General features: G+C 44.3%; 1 protein-coding gene across 5 annotated transcripts in view; it reads right to left on the bottom strand.

Annotated features, from left to right (window-relative positions):
• Window positions 1–21,722, bottom strand: part of EBF1 (EBF transcription factor 1) — a 282,181-nt gene that overhangs the window by 251,990 nt on the left and 8,469 nt on the right. For all 5 annotated transcript variants that reach the window (XM_087753702.1, XM_087753703.1, XM_087753704.1 and 2 more), the window contains exons 5-6: window positions 17,818–17,891; window positions 10,657–10,725 (exon numbers count right to left, since the gene is read on the bottom strand). In XM_087753702.1, coding sequence (XP_087609828.1) covers window positions 10,657–10,725; window positions 17,818–17,891 — 143 coding nt within the window. The remainder of the gene's footprint in view (window positions 1–10,656; window positions 10,726–17,817; window positions 17,892–21,722) is intronic.

The following is a 21,722-nucleotide window of genomic DNA, read 5'->3' as shown; positions in this document are numbered from 1 at the left end:
TTCCTCTCTCCTGCCACGCGGTATACAACAGACGACGATTTGTGTACACATAATGGGGTTTAGCGAGAAGTTTTCCTCCTACACCACCGTACAGTTTATTCCGTTTTTCAGAATGTCAGAGCTATTGTGGAGCTCACTATGCTTTAAAAAAAAAAAAAAAAAAAAGACAGTAGATGTAGCTTAGGGATTGCCTTGCCTAAACAGCTCTTTAGGGTAGAGGCTCTCTCACCGTGCCGCCGTACATCCCTCACCCAGCAGCGCTCAAAGCCCAGCAGCCCAACGGAGCCCAGGGACCGCTGGAGCCCAGTAACATCAGACCATGGTGTCAACGGGAAACCAAGACCCAGAGATAACAAAACCCCCAAGGTTTACAGAGCTGCTTTTAGCACATAAACCCCAGCTTGAGAAACAAATTCTGCCCTAGACCCCAGAAGAGTCCAGGATTGCACAGGGCACTCCTTTGTAACGCAGCAGAACTCCCTCGTTTTTCTTTAAAAAGGGCCAAATCCTGATCCTAGCAGTGGGGCAGCTATCACAAAACACATGCAGGTCCTTTCCTTCTCCTGCCTGCATAACCCCCAGCAAGACGTGCCCTGGGGCGTGCTCCCGCCTGCGGCTGAATCCCGGCTCGCGCGAGACTGTGCAAGTGATGCAGAGGCACATGGCGCAGGCTGGAGGAGATGCTACCATCAGATCGTAATAGCTCTGAGTGCGGCTAATTTTCTTCTTCTTTTAGAGCAGAGAACTTTCTAATGAATACAGAATACATTTCTCCTCTTCTTGTGTTGTCCTTCTACAGAATCTGAACTAGGTAAAGTGGTTTTTAACATCCACTTATCAAAGTGACTTAACATCTGGGAAGTCAGCCAATGGTTATGTAGTGACGCAGATGCCAAAAAATCCAACTGAAAGATTATATTCGGGGAGATTACAGAGAAGACCTGACTCAACTGGGTGGAAGCGGATGGTTATCCTGGTCAGGAAAGCCTGAGAGTCTCCCTGCAAAATCATGGAGCAAATTAAGGAAAACGATTGTGTTTTAAACAGCTTCCTTTTAACCCACTGTAGACACTGGCTGTACCCTGTATCAATAACTTTTTCCAAAGGCAAATTTTGGAATCAACAGATGAACAGTTTGGCAAAGTCCAAAAGAAGATGAACAGAAAATGATTTTCTGTCTCTGACAGTCATTGAGACAACACTAACAAGAGGAAGATCCTTTCTTTATTGCTAGACGCTCACAGTGGGATATCAGTTCCTCCTAACATTTACTTTATATAAAATTTATCCTTTCCAGGGTCACAATCATGTCACTTGGGGATGTCTTTTTTTTTTTTTTAAATTAATCCTTGAAAAAATGACCTAAACATTCAGCTAATTGAAAGATGTGATTAGCTGAAACAGTTTGCAACTCTGATTAGAAAGTCAAGGTGAGAGGAGAGCTGAGAAAATCCAAGCGTACAGCAAGCCTTTAGGACCCCGGCACTATGTCATTGTAGCATCGCCTTTTTTTTTAACCCCATTTTTCATCTCTTTCTAGCCCAGTGTGGCACTGGAAGAGTTAAAGAAAACAATAAAAGAACAACTGAGTGTACAGGGTAGGATTTACTGGCATTTACTTTTAATCTATGGTCCTTTGCTCTGTGGCTTATCAGCCCTATGTCAGCCCTTTTTCCTCCTTTATATTTCATGAGGGGACCCACATGCTGGTACTGAGAGACAGAGCCCAAGTGTCTGTAAGCTTTTTGTCAGGTAAAAAGAGAAGAAAAAGGAAAGGAACAAGAGGAAAAGCAAAGCTAAGAGGCATCTATTAGATGTCACTAGGCTTTTGTATTCATGTCAATGATTCAGGATTAGAGTATTTGAAATAATCTTATTGAGAGAACTCAAAAGCCCCACAGAGGGAAAGCCTGCTCGGTAGCATATGGCAGAGCAGCGGACAATATCTTATTAAGGATGTGTTAGCTAACACCATTACTTTTTATATTACATTACTGAACTATTGTGCCTCAGCCGGTTAGCAAGATGGCATAGTTGTGGAATGCCATTTTGGACGTTACTGCGTTGTAACAAAACCGGAGAGATTTGGCCGGGCGTCCAGCCCCGGTCCGGCTGGGGGGGCAGCGGTGGCGATGCTACTCCCTCGCCCCCCCCGGACCGCTGGGAAGGGCAACCTGCATTCCACCGGCAACGGGGAAAACCATGTCCCCAAGCCTACTGGTGGCCACTCTGCTCTCGCCGTGTGTGACACCATCCAGCACCCACCCACCTTCCCCACCTTGCTCCCCCCCAAAATTTGGGTCCCTGCCATTCAGCCCTGGTCGGCTCATGGCTGCAGGGAAAAACAGGGGTATAGAGGGTGACTCCTGCAGTACCGCCAACAAAAAATCCCAAGCTATTGCCAAACTCAGCTTCTTGTCAGATGAAGGGAATTTAATTTTGTTATAGTGAATACTGTTAGTCTAAAAATCTCTCTTTGCTCTTGGACAAAAGCTTGTAATTGGAGAAATAGCTCTTTTTAAAGTTATCTTCATCTGCCTACACCTTTAGAGGCAGCAAAAAACCAAAGACAAAACAGCACTGTTCATAGCATTTCAATGATTGCCATGAAAAGCTCTATATCTGGGTCGCCTTGCTACTGTCCAGTATATAATTTCAGTGACTTGAAATAAAGCCTTTTAATAACTAATTTCATATAATTCACATATTAACGGCACCAGAAAATTTGTTTTCACATTTTCTATTTCCAAACACTATTTTTAAAAAGTGGGTAGAAAATTATTCCTTCTGCTATAAAAAAAAACTCTAAAATACTGTCCTTAGCAAAAAAAGTAAACACTCGTTTGATACAGTAATATATTCTGATCACAAACTACCTATGCAAAGTTGCTAATGTGGCACACTGAGAACTTTGTATGGCTTTTCTGTACTTTTCCAGAACTGTTTCAGAAAAAAAACCCATGATGCTACAAGGAAAGAGAAAAATACTTACCAGTATTTACCACTACTACTACAGAGCCTTGCTGCTCTCCGAGGACAGCATTAAATCCCTTTCTAGCAAGTTATCTCAGACGTGATTTACACAAAAACCTACAATTGTTTCTTACTCTCTTTTAACTTTATTAGTTAGATGTTGTATTAAAATTATATACTTCCAGCAAACAGAAGTGAATTTGAATTTAGCATGGTTATTTTTGCAGATGTGGCCAATTACTTATAAGAATACGTTTTGGTGGCTAGAACATGCAAACATTTATGACTACTCACAGGAAGAAAACTACTCATACACCTCAGCTTCTGCAGAATAAGGCTTGGGTTATGTTTTTACCCAATAAACTCTGGGATAGAGGCAAGATACATTTTTCATGTTCAGAACAATTTTAGCTAATCTGCATTAAAACTGAGGATGATCTTTGCAAATACATTTTCCCATCGCTCTTATTCATGTGTGCATTCCCACTGCAACAGCAAATATGGAAATAAATCCGGTGTAAAGATGGGACAGGAAATTTATCCACACCAGAAACTGTGTGTACAGATATATGCATATGAGAAAAAGCCAGTATTTTTTCCCCAAAAAAATCCCCAATCTTGAGAAAGAGAAGAACTGGCACTGAGCTGCATGGAGCCGGGGAGCCCGCTGCACCGAGCACATCCTCCCTGCTGCAGGACATGCTTTGAAGTAGGAGGTCATATTAAGAAATCGATAGGTATGAATAGCACATTTGAAGTTTTGTGACCAGAAACAAAGGCATGGATCACCCTGCCAGGCCCTGGGCTCCTCTTGGGACCAGCCCGGCGCACTTGGAGCTTTCCTGATGCCGCAGGAGGTCACTGCACAGAGGCAGCCAAACTTTTTAAAGCACCTCGAACCTCGGATGCCCAAATCCTGCCATCTGAGTGGAGCAGCAGGGCAATCCACAAGGTCTCAATTAGACCTCGGGGTGTTCCTCTGCACAAGCAAAACCCATGGGGTCATCAGGATGGACTTTGAGGAGCTAAACAAGCCAGTGCAGTCTCCTAAAACTGTTAATCCTTGCTGACCAAGACCGAGATTTTCAGAAAGAGCCCAAGGGACTTAACATCCTGCCGGCAGCCATGGCTCTGAAAGCTGTAGATGCAGAGCTGCCCCAGGCTCACCGTCCACCCAAGGCAGAGCAGAGCTATATGGACACAGACACACTGACCTTGGGGTTTCAGGGCAGCGGGTCCAGCAAATCCCATGTCTACACTCAAGTCACTTTTCTGGACTGACAGCACAACTGGCCAAGCCCTAAAGGGCTGTAGGTGAGCACTAAAGATGGTAGTCAAATGCCAAAAGCAACACAGTAGGCTGGTCTTCGGTTTCCCTCATCCCTGGGACATTCAATGCAAGCCCAAGTTTTTTATTCTCCATAGAAAAACCTCAATCTCAATTTTTAAACTGCGTCAGGAGAAGCACTTATCTTCGGGATCTACCTACCTAGAGACTACACAGCGTCTAGCACAATAAGCCTTCTTTGCGGGAGGAGCCTCTGTTATATCACCATGATATTAAATAGTAATAATCAGGCATAAGATCGCAGCGAAATAAAGCCCAAAACACTAGCTGCAGATTCAAAAGGCATCACTGAGCAAAGCAAGTAACTATTAGAGTAGTGTGAAATGTTTGCAGTGAAACCCAAAACCACATAAAACTTGCCTGGTTTGGGGTTTTATAACAAACTGAAAACTCAGAACAGGTTTGCTGAGAAAATCACAAACCTTCTGAGTGAAGCTGAGACCAAATTAAGGTTTTGCATAATAGTTTTGAGATTATACAAAAATTCTTATACTTGGGGCAGAGGGGAGAGAAATCAACCAGTAAGCAGGAGCTGGTTTGACCCTGACCAGGTTCACTCAACGCCAAGAGCAAAATAAACGAATTTTGAAGCAGTAGTGATATGTGCCAACCCCAATAGGCTGAAACCAAGAGATTTTTGCAAGAACTCTTGCAAAGTTACGCCCAGCTCTAGTGATTTCTTCACCAGAAAGAGGACTGACACCACAGGCATTAGGAGTGCTGGTAGAGGGGCAAGCATGTCTGACTCTGTGTGTGAGAAGCGTCTACTGATCAGAGTCTCCCATTTATCTCACAAAGGCACAAAATGCCTTTGGTTGCCTAAGTCATGTGGGAAATGATTTGGGTAATGCTTCTCAGCTGCATCAATCACAACCAAATCCTCAAGGATGTGTGTTTCGGTCCCTCCCCTCTCAGAAATGTATGGGTTCACAGGCTCCAGGAGCTTGCATGAAATGCTCAAAGCCAACTTCTGCCCGTCTGAACGCCCTGCTAAGAGTCCCTTAGGGTTTAGTCGGCACAGCCTTAAAAGACAGCTCGGGAGACATCTTCATGCGGTCCTGGGAGTAGTCCTCTGTCGCCCAGTTTCTGCCCCCCAGACTCCCTCCCTGCTGGATAAATAACTCCCATCTGGCTCTGGAAGGCGCACAGCGATGAGGTGGGCACTTTCTAGTACAAGACTCAAGAGAAGTGCCAAATATTCGGGCCCAGGAGCATTTCTCACCCATGTCTTGACATCTATCAGAGAGAGCCATGCCTGTCCTCCTGCATGGAAAACCCACCCAAGGACCCGGGATGGATGGGACCCACAGCCTCCTGCAGCCCTGTCCCCGATGTGGGCAGGGGGGGAGCAGGCCACCTTCTCCTGATCCCACACAGCCAGGTTCAGGTACCACATATGGCCGGGGGGACCAAGAACTGGGACTCCTGCAAAGGGACCACTGCCAACGCGCCTGGCATCTTCTGCCGCTTTGCCATCACACCAGTGCTACGACGAGCCCAGGTCCCTGTAGTCTGGCTGGGGGATCAGCTGCAGTGCTGATCCCATCCCCTGCAGCAAAGCAATCCTCAGCAGCTCCCTCCCAAGCAAAACGCCCACCTCGTCCTCTTGCCAGCACCTCTTCCGAAGCTGGCCCGCTCTGCCAGCCTGCCCACCTCTCCATCACCCTCCCTCCGGGCATGGAAAGCTACTGCAAAATGCATTAATCGTCACATCTGCCTAACAAGTGTATTTGTGGGGAGGATGCAGTGAGTGCAACACAGTCCTGTGTGTCATTTTTCCACCTGCCTGGTACTTAGGATGAAAAGCTGATCAGGCCCGTAAAATACAATCCACTACGTGATGACTTGTAAAGTGGTAAAACGGAGACATTGAAAGTCATTCACGCCTCTTTTCATGTCATTGCACGGTGAAATCCTACCCCCAAACATAAAATTTTTCAGGTTAAAGGCTGAAAGATTTCCAAAACATATGTAGGTAAACTGGCTCCCTCCCTAGCCGCGGCAGCTGGGTGTACCAGGGACGGATAGCAGAGAGACCCAGTCGAGCATCCTGTACAGCAGGTGTCGAAAGCACACAGGCCTTTCAAACACTTGTAGCAGGTCATGCATTAAAATGTACCTCGGTGTCATCTGATAATAATGCACAAAAAATATTACAGCCTCCAATCCACGCATTCCCACCCATGCTCCATGGACAAGAGCTCTGATTGCACTGGAAATGCGTGAGCCACCTCTCCAAAGCCAGAGGGAGCCTCATTCCTCAGAAACTGCATCCGAAGCAGCATGTGAAGAACTTCAATATATTGCCAGACGAAGGCCAGAAGAAACCCTAGTCATCCTCATGCTGACCTGCCACCTAAGGGCACACGGTCTCACCCTAACACAAAGCCTGTTAACTTACACCGCAGCTAAAGTTTATCTATCCAAAAGATAGACGGTTGTGAGATTTCTTAAGGAGGTCTCATCTGTATTGGTAAATCTCAGCAAAGCCGATTTCAGGTCACTGCCATCAGCCTGCTTGAGTACTCCGGGAAGAAGGAAAATTCGGGATGGACCAGCAACTGCCAAATGGGCTGTTTTCAGCCCTTTGTCTATGCAATGTCGCAAGCTGGAGGTATACGGTATAGATCCTAAAGGCTGAGGTTTTTCTGCCGCTATATTTGGGATTGCAGTGGTTATTCCTATTTTATCAGTCAGTAGGACTCCTGTTTACTGGATGCAGCCATAAAAGGTAAAGAAGCCCCGGCAGGCACGGGTAACACCATTAAATATCAGTCCCGACAGTGGTAAATCGGGTTTAAAAGTTTGGAACAGAATGCCGAGAGAAGAGCCTCTTTCCCGAACCAAGGAATAATATAAACCCCCACTTTCTCCCCTATGTGACTTTTGTCATTATCATCTTTTCTGATTCTTACAAAGCAAACCTAATTAGGAAGCTCTCTCATTAGTCTTCCAGAAAAATTAGCACAGCTTATGCTAATTACTCCTGTAAAATTTAATAAACTCGTTGAAATGGGAATAGTCTAATGAGGTTTTATTTATTGAACTAAGATAAGTGTAAGGAAAAAGGTTAGGACACCAGGATATCCAGAGTGGTAATAAAACTACAATTTATTCAATTTCTTCACAGGAATTTTATTGCAAACCTTTTAAATTCAAATACGAGTTACAATTTGAAAGTTAAATCAATCTAGAATTTAATTTAATAACAGGAAGTGCTCTGTGTTTTCTTTAAGTGTGATTACAATGCGGCCCTGCCACTGCACTTGTAGGAGGAATTGTGCGTTTGTATTGTGACAATAATACCCCTTTTACAACGAGTTCCTGTTCATCAGAGCTCCATCTCAACACGTGTAACTGGATTAGCGATAAAATATACAGGCTATGCTAAGAAGATGATTCAGACACACACAAGTTTCCAAGAAACTTCCTTGAAACGACTGCTCTATAAGCATAATAGATTTATTTTGTTCTCCAGAGAAAACGTAGATTGCTATATGAGTACAAATTTCTGTAGGTCCCTTTCGCTGCTGTATCTGCTAATACTATAATAGAGCAAAGTATAAAGCAATTCTATAAAGGATAAAGTCGCATCTTGTTTCAAACGCAACTACAGACTTTTTTTAAGTCTCACAGTTTGATTAAATAAAAAGATAGGATTTACTTTTCATATATATATCTAGGGTTTGAAAAAGAACATGACACATGTAACTTTGAAGTTGCCGAACAGCCTCTTCGCCAAGTTCACTAAACCACCACAAAGACGGAGCTCTCCCTATCCCAAGTTTCTCTAGCCTCATCAAAGAGAATTAATCCATCCAGAATAGTATTCCAGCATGTAAGAAGAGGATAGCATTTCCATGTAAGTACATATGTCAAAAATCCCATGGATAGATTCTACGTTAAGTTCTATGTTAGGTCAGAGGCTGTGGATTCGCAGGGTTTGATGCAAGAGTTAGATTAAATCCACAGGCAAGACTTTATCAGAGCGTAAGGCATGTGGGAGTGCTTTAGCCCAAATGGTAAATGAATTCTGTAAGCTCACATGCAAATAAAAATAGCTAAATATGGTTTTGCATATCAATTGACATAATAGTTAAAAATTGTGTGCATGGAGAAGTGACAATAGAGTACAACTAAACACATGTTCTGACTTGGGCAGGCGCTTTAACGTTAGAACAATTTTAAAGGACTCGTTGTAAGGTAAAAAGGCTCCATATAGATCACTTCATCCTTTCCAAACCAAAAGGGGAAAAAAAATGAGTAGGATAAATGTCACAAGAAACATCAGTAAAGCCACTAACTGTATAAAGCACATACTTATTTGGCCTAAATTGTTTGAACTAGCCCCAGCCAAGAAAAGGTTTTAAGTACCCTACTGGGACAGATGCGAAGCGGCAACAATAGAAGCCACACTAATGCAATCCAGGTAACACAATCCTGTTTCAAAAACACGGGGAGGGCTAATTACAGTACTGCTGAGTCAAATTTCTTATACCATTGCAACCCACAGGAACAGGTCAAAATCAAATGTTATTCAAACCACAGTCATATCAACCTTCTGTATCAAAGTCACAATTTAAAACCAAGTGAAGAACTTAAAAGCTTAACCCATTCACAAGCCGAGCGTGATTCAGTACGGGTGGTGAGGTAGGGTTTGTATTATCATCTTTAAATTATGTTTAGCTTGCATTTTTAAAATAATCTTCTGAATTGGTACATTTTGCATCAATTTATGTAAAGACTGATAAATTGATCACCGCTAGGAAGGTAAATCTGCTTTTTTCATGTAACCGTTTCCCTCATTTTGCAGGAAGCATGTAACAGACAGCAGCCCTGGCTTTCATAATTTAAAATGATTTGCAACTAGCAGTTTTGCATAGTAGATAGTTAAACAAAATATTTCTGTAAACCTGCCATTAGCATCTTAACATCTCACTTTCCACTACAATGAAAAATTCATGTGAATTTTGTAGCTTTCATGTTGCTCAAAATGCCACTCTAACACCATGTTTATAGTGTTCAACTCTGCAGCATGCTTATAAAACACATCTCTATACAGATTTCACTGTGGGGTTTTTTCCCCCCCACTTTCCCTGGTACTACCTAATACTCACAGAAGATGAAAACATGCCTAGTTAAAATAGATAGAGATATCCTCTGAGATTTAAACATTCTCAGCATTACTTATTATAGCTAATCAAAACATCTGCTATAAGCTTCCAATATATCCACTTCCGTACCAAATTCAAGCAAGAACTGTAAATCTGGGAGTCTGGATGAGCACGATGCCAGGCAAGGCTCTGCCGTATCCCTGGACCGCTCTCTGCGTGTGGCACCCAGCCCAGCAAACCCTCGTCACGCATTCACATGAACTCAGACGATAACGCAAGGCCAAGCACCCTATTCTATGCTCTCGCCCCTATACGTATAGGTAATTTCTCTTCAGGGTCCCTCTGTTCACAGATCAGTGTCGGGGTATTGCTTTCCCCAGCTGACGGCAGATGCTTTCGGTACTTCATGGCCATTTAACTCTTCTAGAGTAATGCTGCATAATACCCTGGTTATCGCACCTGGCTTTGTACAACGAGTTTGGACAATTAAAATGTAAAAATGACTCTTTGGCTACCATTTTGCATAATTTGCAAGCACAGAAACTACGCGTGGCTCGGAAGAACTAAAATAGATGTATTGTACTACAGTGATTTACTCGGTGATGTCAGATTAGCAATATGGATCTGTTTAAAAACACAATAATTAAGACAGGCAAAAATGAATTAGTCAACTGACAATACAGTCAAAATAGTATTCCAACCAAAGAAAATAACAGGAGGAAAAAACCTTACTTTGCAGATCTTTTTTTTTAACTGTTTTTATGCATAAATAAAACCCTTAAAATGTAGATGGATTGCATCCCACAGAACTACTGTAGCTAAAAGTGATAATGATTCAGACATTTTTCAAATAAAAGTTAAATATTTATAAGCACCCAACCACATTTCATAAATCACAAACTATTATTATTTTATTCCTGAAGCTTCCCTGGCACGGCATGTGAATTGAGCCACAGAAAGTCAGAAAGAAAAATCTCCTCTTTATGCACATGAATCAGTTACAAGCAGCGGAGCCCTCCAAAGAGCAGGTCACTCCGTTATCCTCCATATGGCCCTTCCGTGGCAATCGCAATTGCAAAGCACAACTAATTCGGTATCAAAAACAAAATTTCATCCGCATATACTCCTAATTCTTCCCCATTAGCAACACAGGGCAGGTGTTTCATTATAATGAGGAGGGGGAGAAGAAAAAAAATGGAAGGAAACAATAGCAGTCCTTACCTGTCAATTATCACTGGATCTGATGGAGTCTCATTTCTGTTGCCACAGCTTTTCTTGTCACAACAGCGGCTACAGAGCAAAAGTGAAAGGATTTAGTGCGACCATTACACTGTAAAATCATCATTACGAACATGGTAGGTTCAAATTGCCGGCTAGAGTTACCGCTCCGGCCCTGCCTGGAAATCAGTCAAATGTAGTGGGTCACATATGGGTTAATTACTATGTTTAACTTCTTGCACAGCTGGTTAGCAACGGAAAATATAAAAAGAGAGGGGTTTTGCCCCTTTCACAAATAATAATTCAAGGATCACCCGAAACAGGGAGACCTGCCTATTTGTAGCCTCTTTCCCATAAGGTTTAACAGTTGTCCCGCATACGCTTGCACACAAAATAAGGGAGCTTTTTCCCCCGCTGAGCCCGGTTTTTACACTCGCTTAACGCTTATGTTACACGTCCACAAGATAGTCCTGCTTCTACACAGAGACGGATTCTCAGCTACCGGCAAACCTCCCCCCGAAATCCAAAAGCACAATTATTCTCCCTCTGAGAAACACTGTTGTTAATGGGAGAGCCAAAATGCAAACGCCATCGGCAGCGGCTTTTTTATGCTCGAGCGTGCCTGTTTCCCCAAGTTTTCTGAGTACGTTAATGATTGCTAATGCCATGGAGAGCACAGCTCCGGTGGCTGGTACCCCGCGTCAGGTCAGATACAAAGCAGGCATGTGAAATATAAGCTCCGTCTCCCAAAGCACTGCTCCATTGCTGACCTTGAGGCTGGGATTCTTTTGAACTAAGGTGGCTCATTGTTTCCTGAGAGAAGTTAAATTGTTGTTTGTGATGATTCCTTGTCAGGGGTTATTGTCTGTTAGGAGCCACAAATATACTGCAGGTGAGCTCACAGGCAGTATACGTATTTCTGCTCAGGGTGGGAATCCCTCCTGGTGCATCTGGAGCTGTGGCCAGGCGATGCGGGGGCTGCCCGCTGGAGCCCTGCTCGCCCCAGCAGCCCGTCTAAACCCACAAGACCGAGTCACAGCTACGTAGGTGAGCAAAGCCTCAGGCTTTCACCCACCCGCTCACCGGGAGGAAAGACCCATCTAGCAAGGAAAGCTCCTATTTGGTGACATCCCTTAACAGAAAATTCCCCACTGAAGTCAAAGCTCCAAGCAATAAAAAAAACAATAAAAATCAAGAAGCTCCTGGTCTTCCCAAGCCCTCCTCGGTCCCCAGGGACCTGCTGGACAAAGCCTGGGTAGCTTCTGTGGGGTGAGGGTTGCAGGGACCCCATCCCATGGTGGCCCCAAGTGACAGGCAGGGAGGACCACCCCGTTCACTCCCCCTGGCCAGACCTGAGCGCATCTCTCTGGTCAATAAACTTTCTGGTAAACCTCAACCACACGCAACCCAGTCTTTGGAAACCACCAAGCGTGTTCCAAACGGCATCCCAGGGACCTGCGCGTCGCCTTTATTTCAGCAGCCGGCTTTGGGCAGCTGGCAGGAACGACCACTGCTCTCACTCCTGCTCAGATGAACTATTTTCTTTTCCCCAGAAGGTGGAAGAACATCAGGGCAGGAAGAAGCCCTCAGAAGTGCCACGCTACATAAATAGCCCTGTTGGGAGTACGACAAAGGTTCTCTTGTGTTGCTGAACAATAGGGTGAATAATATACAGTTACCCACCAAGATTAGCAATAAAGCAACTAACCACAGTAAAGATAACAAAAAAAAGGGGGCCTTTTACAAAAACAGCCTGTTTAAACATGGTTTAAAAAAAAAAAAATTTTGTTTTCAAAGAGAGGAAAATACATAATTCTTTTCACCGCAAAAAGCTTCAAGGCAACTATTCAGGGCTGAAACTTTTCACAGTTAACACATGTGCGGTATCTTCATTTCGGTGGAAGTTACATTGTTTGGGATTGCCAAAAAAAACTGCTTAATTTTACAGCACAATACCACAATTGATCTACCAAAAAATGCAAGAGCCTTGGCACCCAGAAAGTATTAAAATTTAGGAAGGAATAAAATATGCTGTAGGTAAATAGTCATGTGGATATTCGGGGGGCTTTTTTGCCTATAAAAGGACTTGTCATTGGAGTGCAGCTAGAATGTGTGGGGTGAGAAAATTTACCCACAAACAAGGCAATAAAAACTGCTAATCATTTTTAAATGATTAAAATGTAATTAGAAACAGAGTTGGCACAAGTTAAGACAATGCAGTTCTTGTGACTGGAGCAAATCAGGGCTAGTCCTGACATTCTCACAGCAGACTGCAGGGACAGAAATTGCCACACTTACTCAGGCGAGCAAAGGTTCCCAGGCTCCCAGCCCGAGATGGGCAGATACCACCATCCACGCACCACCAGGCTCAGAGGCTGGCACCTTCCCGGGGTGCTGACCCAGCGGGAGAGGCGGCCACGGGGGCCCGGGGACGGGGATGCCTCGGTCTCGCCACCCGCCGCGAGCGGGATGGAGTCAGGCGCTGGCCGCCGGGGACAACCCGGCTTCGAGAGCGGGGGAAACACCGCGTTGCTCATCAGGTGGACCCCTCGTTTGGATAGGGCTTCCCAAGAGTGCACCCCAATAATCCCAAGTGATAGTAGACCTCACTCCTTGCACCGCAATTTGAGGGTGATGTGGAAGAGGTGCATGGCTGGCATGTCCCACTGTCTGGTGACTCTGTGGCATGAAAGGAGGCCCCAAATGTTCTTTCATGCTCTAGATAATTATTTCTTAAACCTTAGCTTGCCTTTTGCATTTTTTTCCCCCCAACAGCAGAATCCAAGGCTTCGTCTACCCTAGTTTTTCTATGCAGAGAATTAAAACATCATGCAAACCCTGAGATTGAGACCTGTTAAGTGCTTTTAATTCAACTTGCCTGGAAAGCTTTGGCCTTTAGAGCCTACTTAACACTTGGTAAAAAGTTCCTAAATATTCAGCACCCTTTCTCCTTTCCCTGAAGGAATTTAAAAATTCCCAGGAGCTTCTCCAAGTCACCCAGAAACCTTCCAGCTCCCAGCGAGGCTCTGTGAAAGCGCAGGGAGAGGCTCCGAGTGACGGCTCCTTGCAGCCAGGAGGGCAAGGACTTGTCCTCGCTGTCCCTCCGTGATGCCTGTTCCCAAGTGGGGCAAGGAGCCACGGCTCAGGCACAACATCATGCTGGCCCACAGAAAAAGCCTGCAAGAATTGCTTCATTTGGGGGATTGTTTGTTTTTAAAACAAGTAGCCAATGACAGTGATGACCTCTCTTGCCATTACAACCCCCTCCAGCTCCTGCACCCCACGTCTGCCTACCCCAGGTTTCCCCCCCTCCTATTGCCATCCTCGCCATCCCCAGGGCTCGTGCCCAAGCCCCACGCCATCCCCATCCTGCCCCTTCGCAGGCCTCCCCATCCCCTGGCCACCGCCACTCCCAGCTTTTGTTGCTGCCTTTGTCCTCACCCCAACCCTCTGGGGACCTGCTGCCCTCCTGCCATCTTGCTCCATATCTTTCTCCTCCTCTTCCCTTCCCTGCACTGGAGCATCTCTGTCCCGCACTGCCCGGCCCCGCCAGGGGTGCGCAGGAGACGGCCTCCTCGCCCCGATGTCTGGTACCCCCAAATCCCCCCGTCCCCACCCCGGCGTGGCGGCCAGGAACATCGCTCGCCAGAGGAGCCCTGCTTTGTGTATCTGCGCGCTCGGGCTTTCTACGGGGACAATGAACAATGAGAAATTACGGGGCGATGGCACGTGGCCAGCGCAAATGCGACTTTCCGATCATTTAGCTGCCAGGCTCTAACAAGTCGTTAGCGAGTCCGTGTGGGAGATTTTGCAGAAGCTCCCGACGAGGTGGGTTTCATCCCGCAGATGATGCATCCAGGACAACCCCTGCCCCAAACAGGCTTCTCGCCCCGAAGCGTTGGAGGTATGGGAGCTTCTCACCAAAACAGCTGTAAGATTTTATTTTACACAGACAAAAACCATATTTTACTCCAACCTCATTCTCAGAAATCACTGAACCATTTTAGCTGGAACTTTCCAAAGAAAGTCAGCCTGAGGCTGACACCCTGCAAAGGACATTTCAGCCAGAACAGTTTAAGTTTGGCAAAGCTGTAAGCCACTGAAGGTTTCATAATGGAAATTGTTGAGGCAATATTAACTATAGATGTCCCTCCCCATGCTGGCTACAATACTAATAAATTCCACTGAGGCTGTGAATTCTCCCCAGCTATTAACATTTTCGCCAACAGTGTAGATTTTTATATTTGACAAAACACAATGAAATCCTTTGAAATAAACAGCCACCTGAAGCAAACCTCAGTCCCACTTTCCTACCACAGCCAGGACCCTCCTGTACATTTGAATTCTTTGTCTTATCCATGCCATAGTTGTAGTATACTATAAATACCCAGCTTTGTCACATAAATGCAAAGTTTTATTGTGCAGTTAGCCTTGATAGAAAGCACTGCTGAAAGTTGTTTAGAAATTAAATATCTAAAACAAGCTATTTTAAAATACAGAGCCCTCACTATTTCATGTCTGAAATGAAGAAATTTCATCTTAGGGAGAGCAAGCTGTCTTTCACACCATATGGCTAATGGTAGTGCATAGCAATTAGCTGGGCTGATTAATGGGGAACAGACTCTAATTTTATGCTTATAATTGAGGCTGCATTTGCACCCCTGGTGCAAATTCAGCACATCCCAACTTCCACTTACAACAGGCAAGAAATCAAGAGAAACAGAATGGTGTGGAGAGAGATTTTTTTTTCCCTTCTAGACCCCTAAAGAGCATCAGATTTGCAATTTAAAAGAGTGTTAGCAGCACAATAGATGACAGATTTGTGCAATAGGGTCAAGCGGCCTGGTAAACAAACAGCACCCTCTTACACATGTATAGGCAGAAAAGGAAATGGGTAATATCTAATATGAGCTGTAAGAAATTTGAATATGTCTCCCCCACCCCGACAGGCACACAGCATTTGCCTACTATGGTCAGACATATTTTTTTTTGCTACCCCTCCACCTTATGGTTATGAAACACAAAGCAAGAACTAGCAGTAAACAAATAGAAGGAGAAGAATAAAGCTCCCGATCCAGTGAATTTTAAGCACAAAGAAAGCGTAAAGTGCTTTAATAAAGGGAAAGACTGCACATCTTTCCACATCCCCAGGACGGAAATCATTTTGTCTCAGTCAAAGTATATTGAATGGCCGTAAATCTTTGATGCAGGTATTTGGTCTTCTGGTTAAAACTCAGCCCTCTATGTAAAGTTTCAATTTACTTCTTACTCTTTGTGTTTCTAAAGTATTTGTAAGAAACTTAATGCATTAAAGTAGGTGATTCTTACTCTTGCAGGGATGGCTCAGTGAGTGGCAGGCAGATGCAATTCCTACCTCAAAACCTTGCTGTCTAAGAATCGGGAGGACACATCACCCAGGACTAACAGCAGATTCAAACCCTGATGCTGCAGGCACTTGAGCACGTGCTTAATTTTACTCACATGAACAGTCCCACTGTTTTACTGGTCTATTACAGGAGAAAAGTAAAGCACGCACTTCAGCCTTATCAGGTCAGGGGCCTCCTTTAATATTTCCATGAATTGTTCCTAGCTAGGTGTCTAGTGTGAAAGTGGTGTTAATTGGGCCAATGAATTTTAGGGCAATTACGAGTTGTCAGCACAACTGGGTTTCCATTTGGAAAGGGAGAACTGGACGGGAGTCCTCAGCACAGCAATGCTGCAGCTCCCAACGGCAGCAGAAGCTCAGGCAGCTCTTGGAGATACCCGTCTGCTCTGATCGTTCTTGGGCTGTAATGGGTTATCTTTGGTTTCCTGGAAGAAGCCAAACCTACTGGCTGAAGCAGCCTAGGAAAATATGACATGAAAACTAAAATCCCCCAAATCCTGCAAGGAAGAATTTGGGGGGTGGCACGGGGTTTTGGCCAGGCTGGCAAAGCAAGGAGGGCAGCTCCTTCTCTGCTGGCATCGCAGGGCCCTGCCCTCCAGCAGGGTTTTATCAGGGAGGAGCTGCCGTGGAGGACAAAACATGCAAATCGCCAAGAATGAAAAAAAATTTTTTAAAAAAATCAACCAACAGAGAAGTTTCCATCTCAATATTTTGTCTAAGACTCTCCCCCACCAGGAAACCCTCATCCAAATTTATTCTCTTAGAAGTGGGTACTAGTTTTTACCCTCAAGTTACTCCTTTTTAGTAAATGTGTTTTGTAAAAGTTACAACGCATGCAATGGCATTTTTACAGTCTTAAAACAACTGATTGTAACAATGAGCTTATGCAAGAACGCCTCGTCTTCCACCAGGGAATTATTTTCTGCCATCGAATAACATGTAACAAATGATTTTTTCAGACATGCAAAAAACACCCACTAACTTTAATGAGACTGCAAGGTCAAGCTCTCCTAGATGTCGGAAGGGTTTGTGGGAAGATGCTGCCTTCTCTGTGGTGAAAAGGAAGTAGAAGAGGCTTCACCTATTTCAATCAGGCAGAAAAGAGAAGGAAGCAGCTGCCCGTTGCAGAAGTACCGTGTTCAGGAGAGAAGATATTTGGCTGTCCCGAATTTAAGTGGCCAAGCCCAGGCAGGCATGTTCAGGGGAAGAGAGCACAGGGCAGAGCCAAATGTGCACGGGGAAGTTTAAAGAAAATCAAGAAGACATCTTTTGCATGGAGGAGCATCGCCTGCTCCGCTCCGCCTGAGTGGGGACCTTGCATGAGCAGCAACAGGGACAAAAAAGGCCTCCTGACTTCATGCCTTCATGCACATCCAGGAAAAAACACAAACACACAAACAAACAAAAAATCCAACCAAAAAACCCTACGATTTTGTCATCTTACTGAGGAGGTTTTGTTGGGAATTGGGGACAGAGACATTTATTGCTAGAAGACTATAATTGACTCTTAATTTTGGTGAGGAGACCTTTTGTGGGCTACAGTGTCTAAAGGAAAACCAGTAGTGTTCTGTTAAGAATAACTCTTTATAAATAATTGAAAACTAGCGTGACGACTGAGACCTTGCTGCTAATTACACACACCGAACTGCGTTATTTTGGGATTGTTTAATGCAAGAAAGATAAATTTAAGTCCGAAAATAGCTGCAGGTTCAACCTAGATTTTGAGAGACAGATTCATCTTCTCATCACCAATTAACTGGAAGCGGGGTATTTCTTACCTGCACATTATTTCATGCGTGAGCAGAACTCGGCACATTTCTGGGTTCTTGTCTTGGCCTTCATATACTATCGCCTAGAAACAAAACACATTTTTAGCTGTGCATCGAGTTGAGTTTGGAGAAAATGAAAACGCATCGCGGCAACCGAAGGCGCAGCCAGAGTTGCAAGCCAAGTCGCAGGCTAAAGAGACAGCGTCTCCACCGAACCTGCTCCAAGATTTGCAGTTGGAAAACAACACAAGCTGAGTACAGCTAAATTCCCTCCTCTCCGTTGCACATCTCTCAAGCGGTGTGTAGGATGGTTTTTTTTAGTAGTCAAGACAACCACAATTTTCTTTTCAATTCAGAATAAAATATAAACCTAATAGCATTAAAAGAAAAAAAAAAAAAAAGAAAAACCAGCAAGGCTTGGCATACTTTGGGTCCTATTCATTACAAAAAAAAAAAAAAAAAAAAAAGACAGAAAAGAGAGAGCTCATGTATTTTTAATTACAAAAGCTGCACAGCCCAGGCATTTTCCTGGTAGCTCCTGAGAAAGCGTTTGGGCCTGATTCTCCCCTTGAACCTCATGATCCACCGCTTTCCGGAGAGCGACTCCGGAGTTACGGGGATATAAATAAGTGAGAGGCAGGCCCTACCAGAGCAGAGGATACCAAAACAAACAGAGGATCAACCAGCTTCAGAAATTTGATTCTGAGATAGCAGGGGGAGAATCCTTTAAGTTAAAACTGTGGAAAGACAGCGTATTCGCATTTCAAGAAGAATCTCTGTTTGCAATCCTTCCACCAGCAGAACCAGCGGCGACGGCGAGGGATCGGTGCTACGCACAAACTAGGTTAGCGCTCACAGCCCCTCGGTACAGGGTTTCCGTCTGATCGGGACAGAGTTATGTTTTCTAACCACCCCTGGCCCCGGGCACCAGCCCCAGAGCAGCAAAACAAGAGTGAAAAGGAGTTGCCTTTGCGACAGCATCTTTTGGTAGCACTGAGGTTCCTAAATCTTTTAGGGTGCCACTCCAGAGCTCGGATCAATGGTTGGAGCCCCAGCCTCGGTGAGATGACCGCTCCTGCTTCTGAGCATCAGCTCAGCCCTTGATCTTTTCAGCCTCTAAAATACAGATTTAAAAAGAAGAAATTGGGGAACAAACTCTGCAGATAAAATGAAATCTGGTATGGGTATCCCTAAAGGTAACGACAAAATAGATATTGAAAGTAAAAACCAAAAGTATGCTATATGGATGAAATACATTTTATGGAATGAGACCACTTTGAAAGGGAAGCGTGGAAAATACTGAGAAAAAGTAAGTTATCTTAATATACGATGAAGTTAAGATCATACACACTGCTTTCCCAGTCCTTACAAATATAACCTACCAAGGGTAAGAGGTGTTGTACCTGCAAAGGGGGCACGGATCTCAGGGCACAGAAATCGGAAGCAGCATGAGCTGATTTTTAACACCATTTTAATAGTAATATGCAATTATAAAATGATTTAATGATTCCATAAATTATATCAGGAATGGGGCTGCGTTATCTTTGCTAATTTTAATTTTTTTAATTTTGGTTTTGCTACGTGCATTCCCCTAAAACCTGAGAGCCAGTGGGATTTTTTTTTTGCTGATAAGATAAAACAGAGGCTGCGGGTGCCCTTGCAGCTAACAGGTACAGAGTTTCACCTGACTTCTGCCCCCTCATTCCCACCAGTAAGCCACAAAACCTGTGAACCCAGCACTGGTATGAAGGGGACACGAAAGTGGTCGCAGGGCGCATGCAAAGTCCACGCAGCACAGACACCAGCAAACCCCCCTGACCCCAGCTGGGAGCCCACGTCCCTGCTCGGTTGCTGGCCCACACCTCGAGGTCCTTCCACATCGGTGCCCAGGAGAGCTACAGGTGGTTTGCAAGAGGCCTTGGAAGATGGCAGTCATCCCTGCGTTACAAATGGTTGCTGGGACAAATTCAGAAGATCCTCCTTTCCCTGCGTTGAGCGGGAAGATGGGGAGAAGCTTCTTCCAGACAAAACCGGGGAATCAAAGGAACCAGCTGACAACTGGTGGGGTCGGTCAGCGGGGACATTGCAAGGACTCCAGAAAACCCCAAATCAGGTTCCATCTGGCAGTGGGACGGGATGGGCCAGGGCGAAGCTCGTGGCACTTTTTGGACTTAATCAATGCACAATCAAAGAATAATCTGCCTCTGAGAGTGCAGAGCATGGGGGTGAAGAAGTTGATGAATAGATCTACTCCCGAGGCCTTTAGTGGAGACAAACCCCTCCAACCCCCATTCACCTCTGTAGGTCACAGCATGACACAGGGGGAATGGTGCCTGAGAGAGGACTGCCGGACTTGGCTCGTTCTTCTTAGGCTTTCAAATCTTAAAATAAATTTACCCAGTATGGACTATCTTGTTGCCAGCGAAGACAAGGAAGCACTAGAAATGACAAACTAGAACACAAAATTTACTTTCTTTTTTTCCCTTTCCCTCTCTCTTCCTCTTCCCTTCCTGCTGCTATGCTTACTTAACCTCCAGGTACCCGCTTAAATAACTCAACTAAATAGCAATAATGAACGGGCAGAGTCAACACTGCGGTACATAATCACCTTGTCTGTTGTGTTTAGCATCAGTGATCCCTTCTTTGCGTGCATGACATTCTTCTGCCTTCCTCTATGTTAAGGATTTGCTTTTCACTTTATTTGCATTTAATTACCGACGTTGTACCCATGCACATTTTGTTTTCTCCCCGTTCAACGCAGATACTCCCGCATACCCTATTCCTGCAGGAATTCCTAGGAACTTCTAGGAATTGCTGAGTTCATTTCTGAGCAACTCATCCCCAACTCCCATTCCTACGCCCCAACTTGCTTGTGCGAACGGGTGTGTAAAGCACCAACTGTTTACTTCCATGAATGGCTGCCCGAGAGCATTACGGATACTCTGCCGGCTTGCAAACGGCGCTGCTCTGAAGCATTAATTCTACAATTAGTTTCAAAAAGGAAACAGGAACTGCTAAAGTTTCAGATCGTTATAGCTGCCAGAAGTATTTTTACAGGAAGGGTCTACAATGTTACTGTTGTGAAAATGTTTAACTGCAAGATTTGAAAAGCTACTCTTTCAACAAAACTATCTTAATTTTTTTTAATTGTAATTTTTTAAAGTTCAGGCTTTAAAACGGGGCGATTGCGGCAGGATTTCTTGTCACATTAACATCGCCGTGATTTTGTCAAATAGGGATCGTATTAATAAGAGATAAAGTGAAAGTTACAGCGTATAAACTTAGACCACACCAGAGCTAAAAATAAGCCTGCAAATACACATCAGAGTTGCACAACAAAACACCAGCAAAGGAAATGCAGAATTACAGACTTTTTTTTTTTCTTTTTGTTTACTTCATGTAGTTTTAACTCGGTGTTATTTCATAAGTGTTTCAAAATAGTTTCCCTTCTCCTGAACAACTTAAATATTTCCCCACAAAATTCATCTTCCATTTTGTAAGCCATTACTCACCCAAGTAACCTTTCTACAAGAAGTCCCAATGAGTAACGATCACTCATGCACAAGCGGCCCCAAAAAATTAGTGTCAAAGTATAAGACTTCTTCACTCCCATTTAAACAAAGCTGCGTAAAAAGTTAAATCAAATGCAATTCACTGCTTGCCAGCAAATAAAAATTACTAAATTGAGCACATCGCAGTCATTTCTAGATGACAAGTGCGTCCAACAATTCGCCTCAACTTTTCAGTGACAGAGATCACAAAAAATAAAATAAAATAGAAGGGGGGGGGGTAATATAAAAATAAAGACTACAGTTCTCATTTAATCTGCTTTTTCCCCAGTAAAGACTGCAGGATAAAGCAGTAAAATAGTTGATGAATAAGTTGGAAAAAATATAGTGCCAGATTTTGTCCTT

Source organism: Nipponia nippon, unplaced genomic scaffold (genome assembly GCF_047370975.1).
Source record: "Nipponia nippon isolate SJK-2023a ecotype South Korea unplaced genomic scaffold, ASM4737097v1 scaffold_17, whole genome shotgun sequence".
In the NCBI taxonomy this organism is placed as follows: Eukaryota; Metazoa; Chordata; class Aves; order Pelecaniformes; family Threskiornithidae; genus Nipponia; species Nipponia nippon.
Note: the sequence above shows the minus strand (reverse complement) of the source record. Positions and strands in the feature narration are given on the sequence as shown.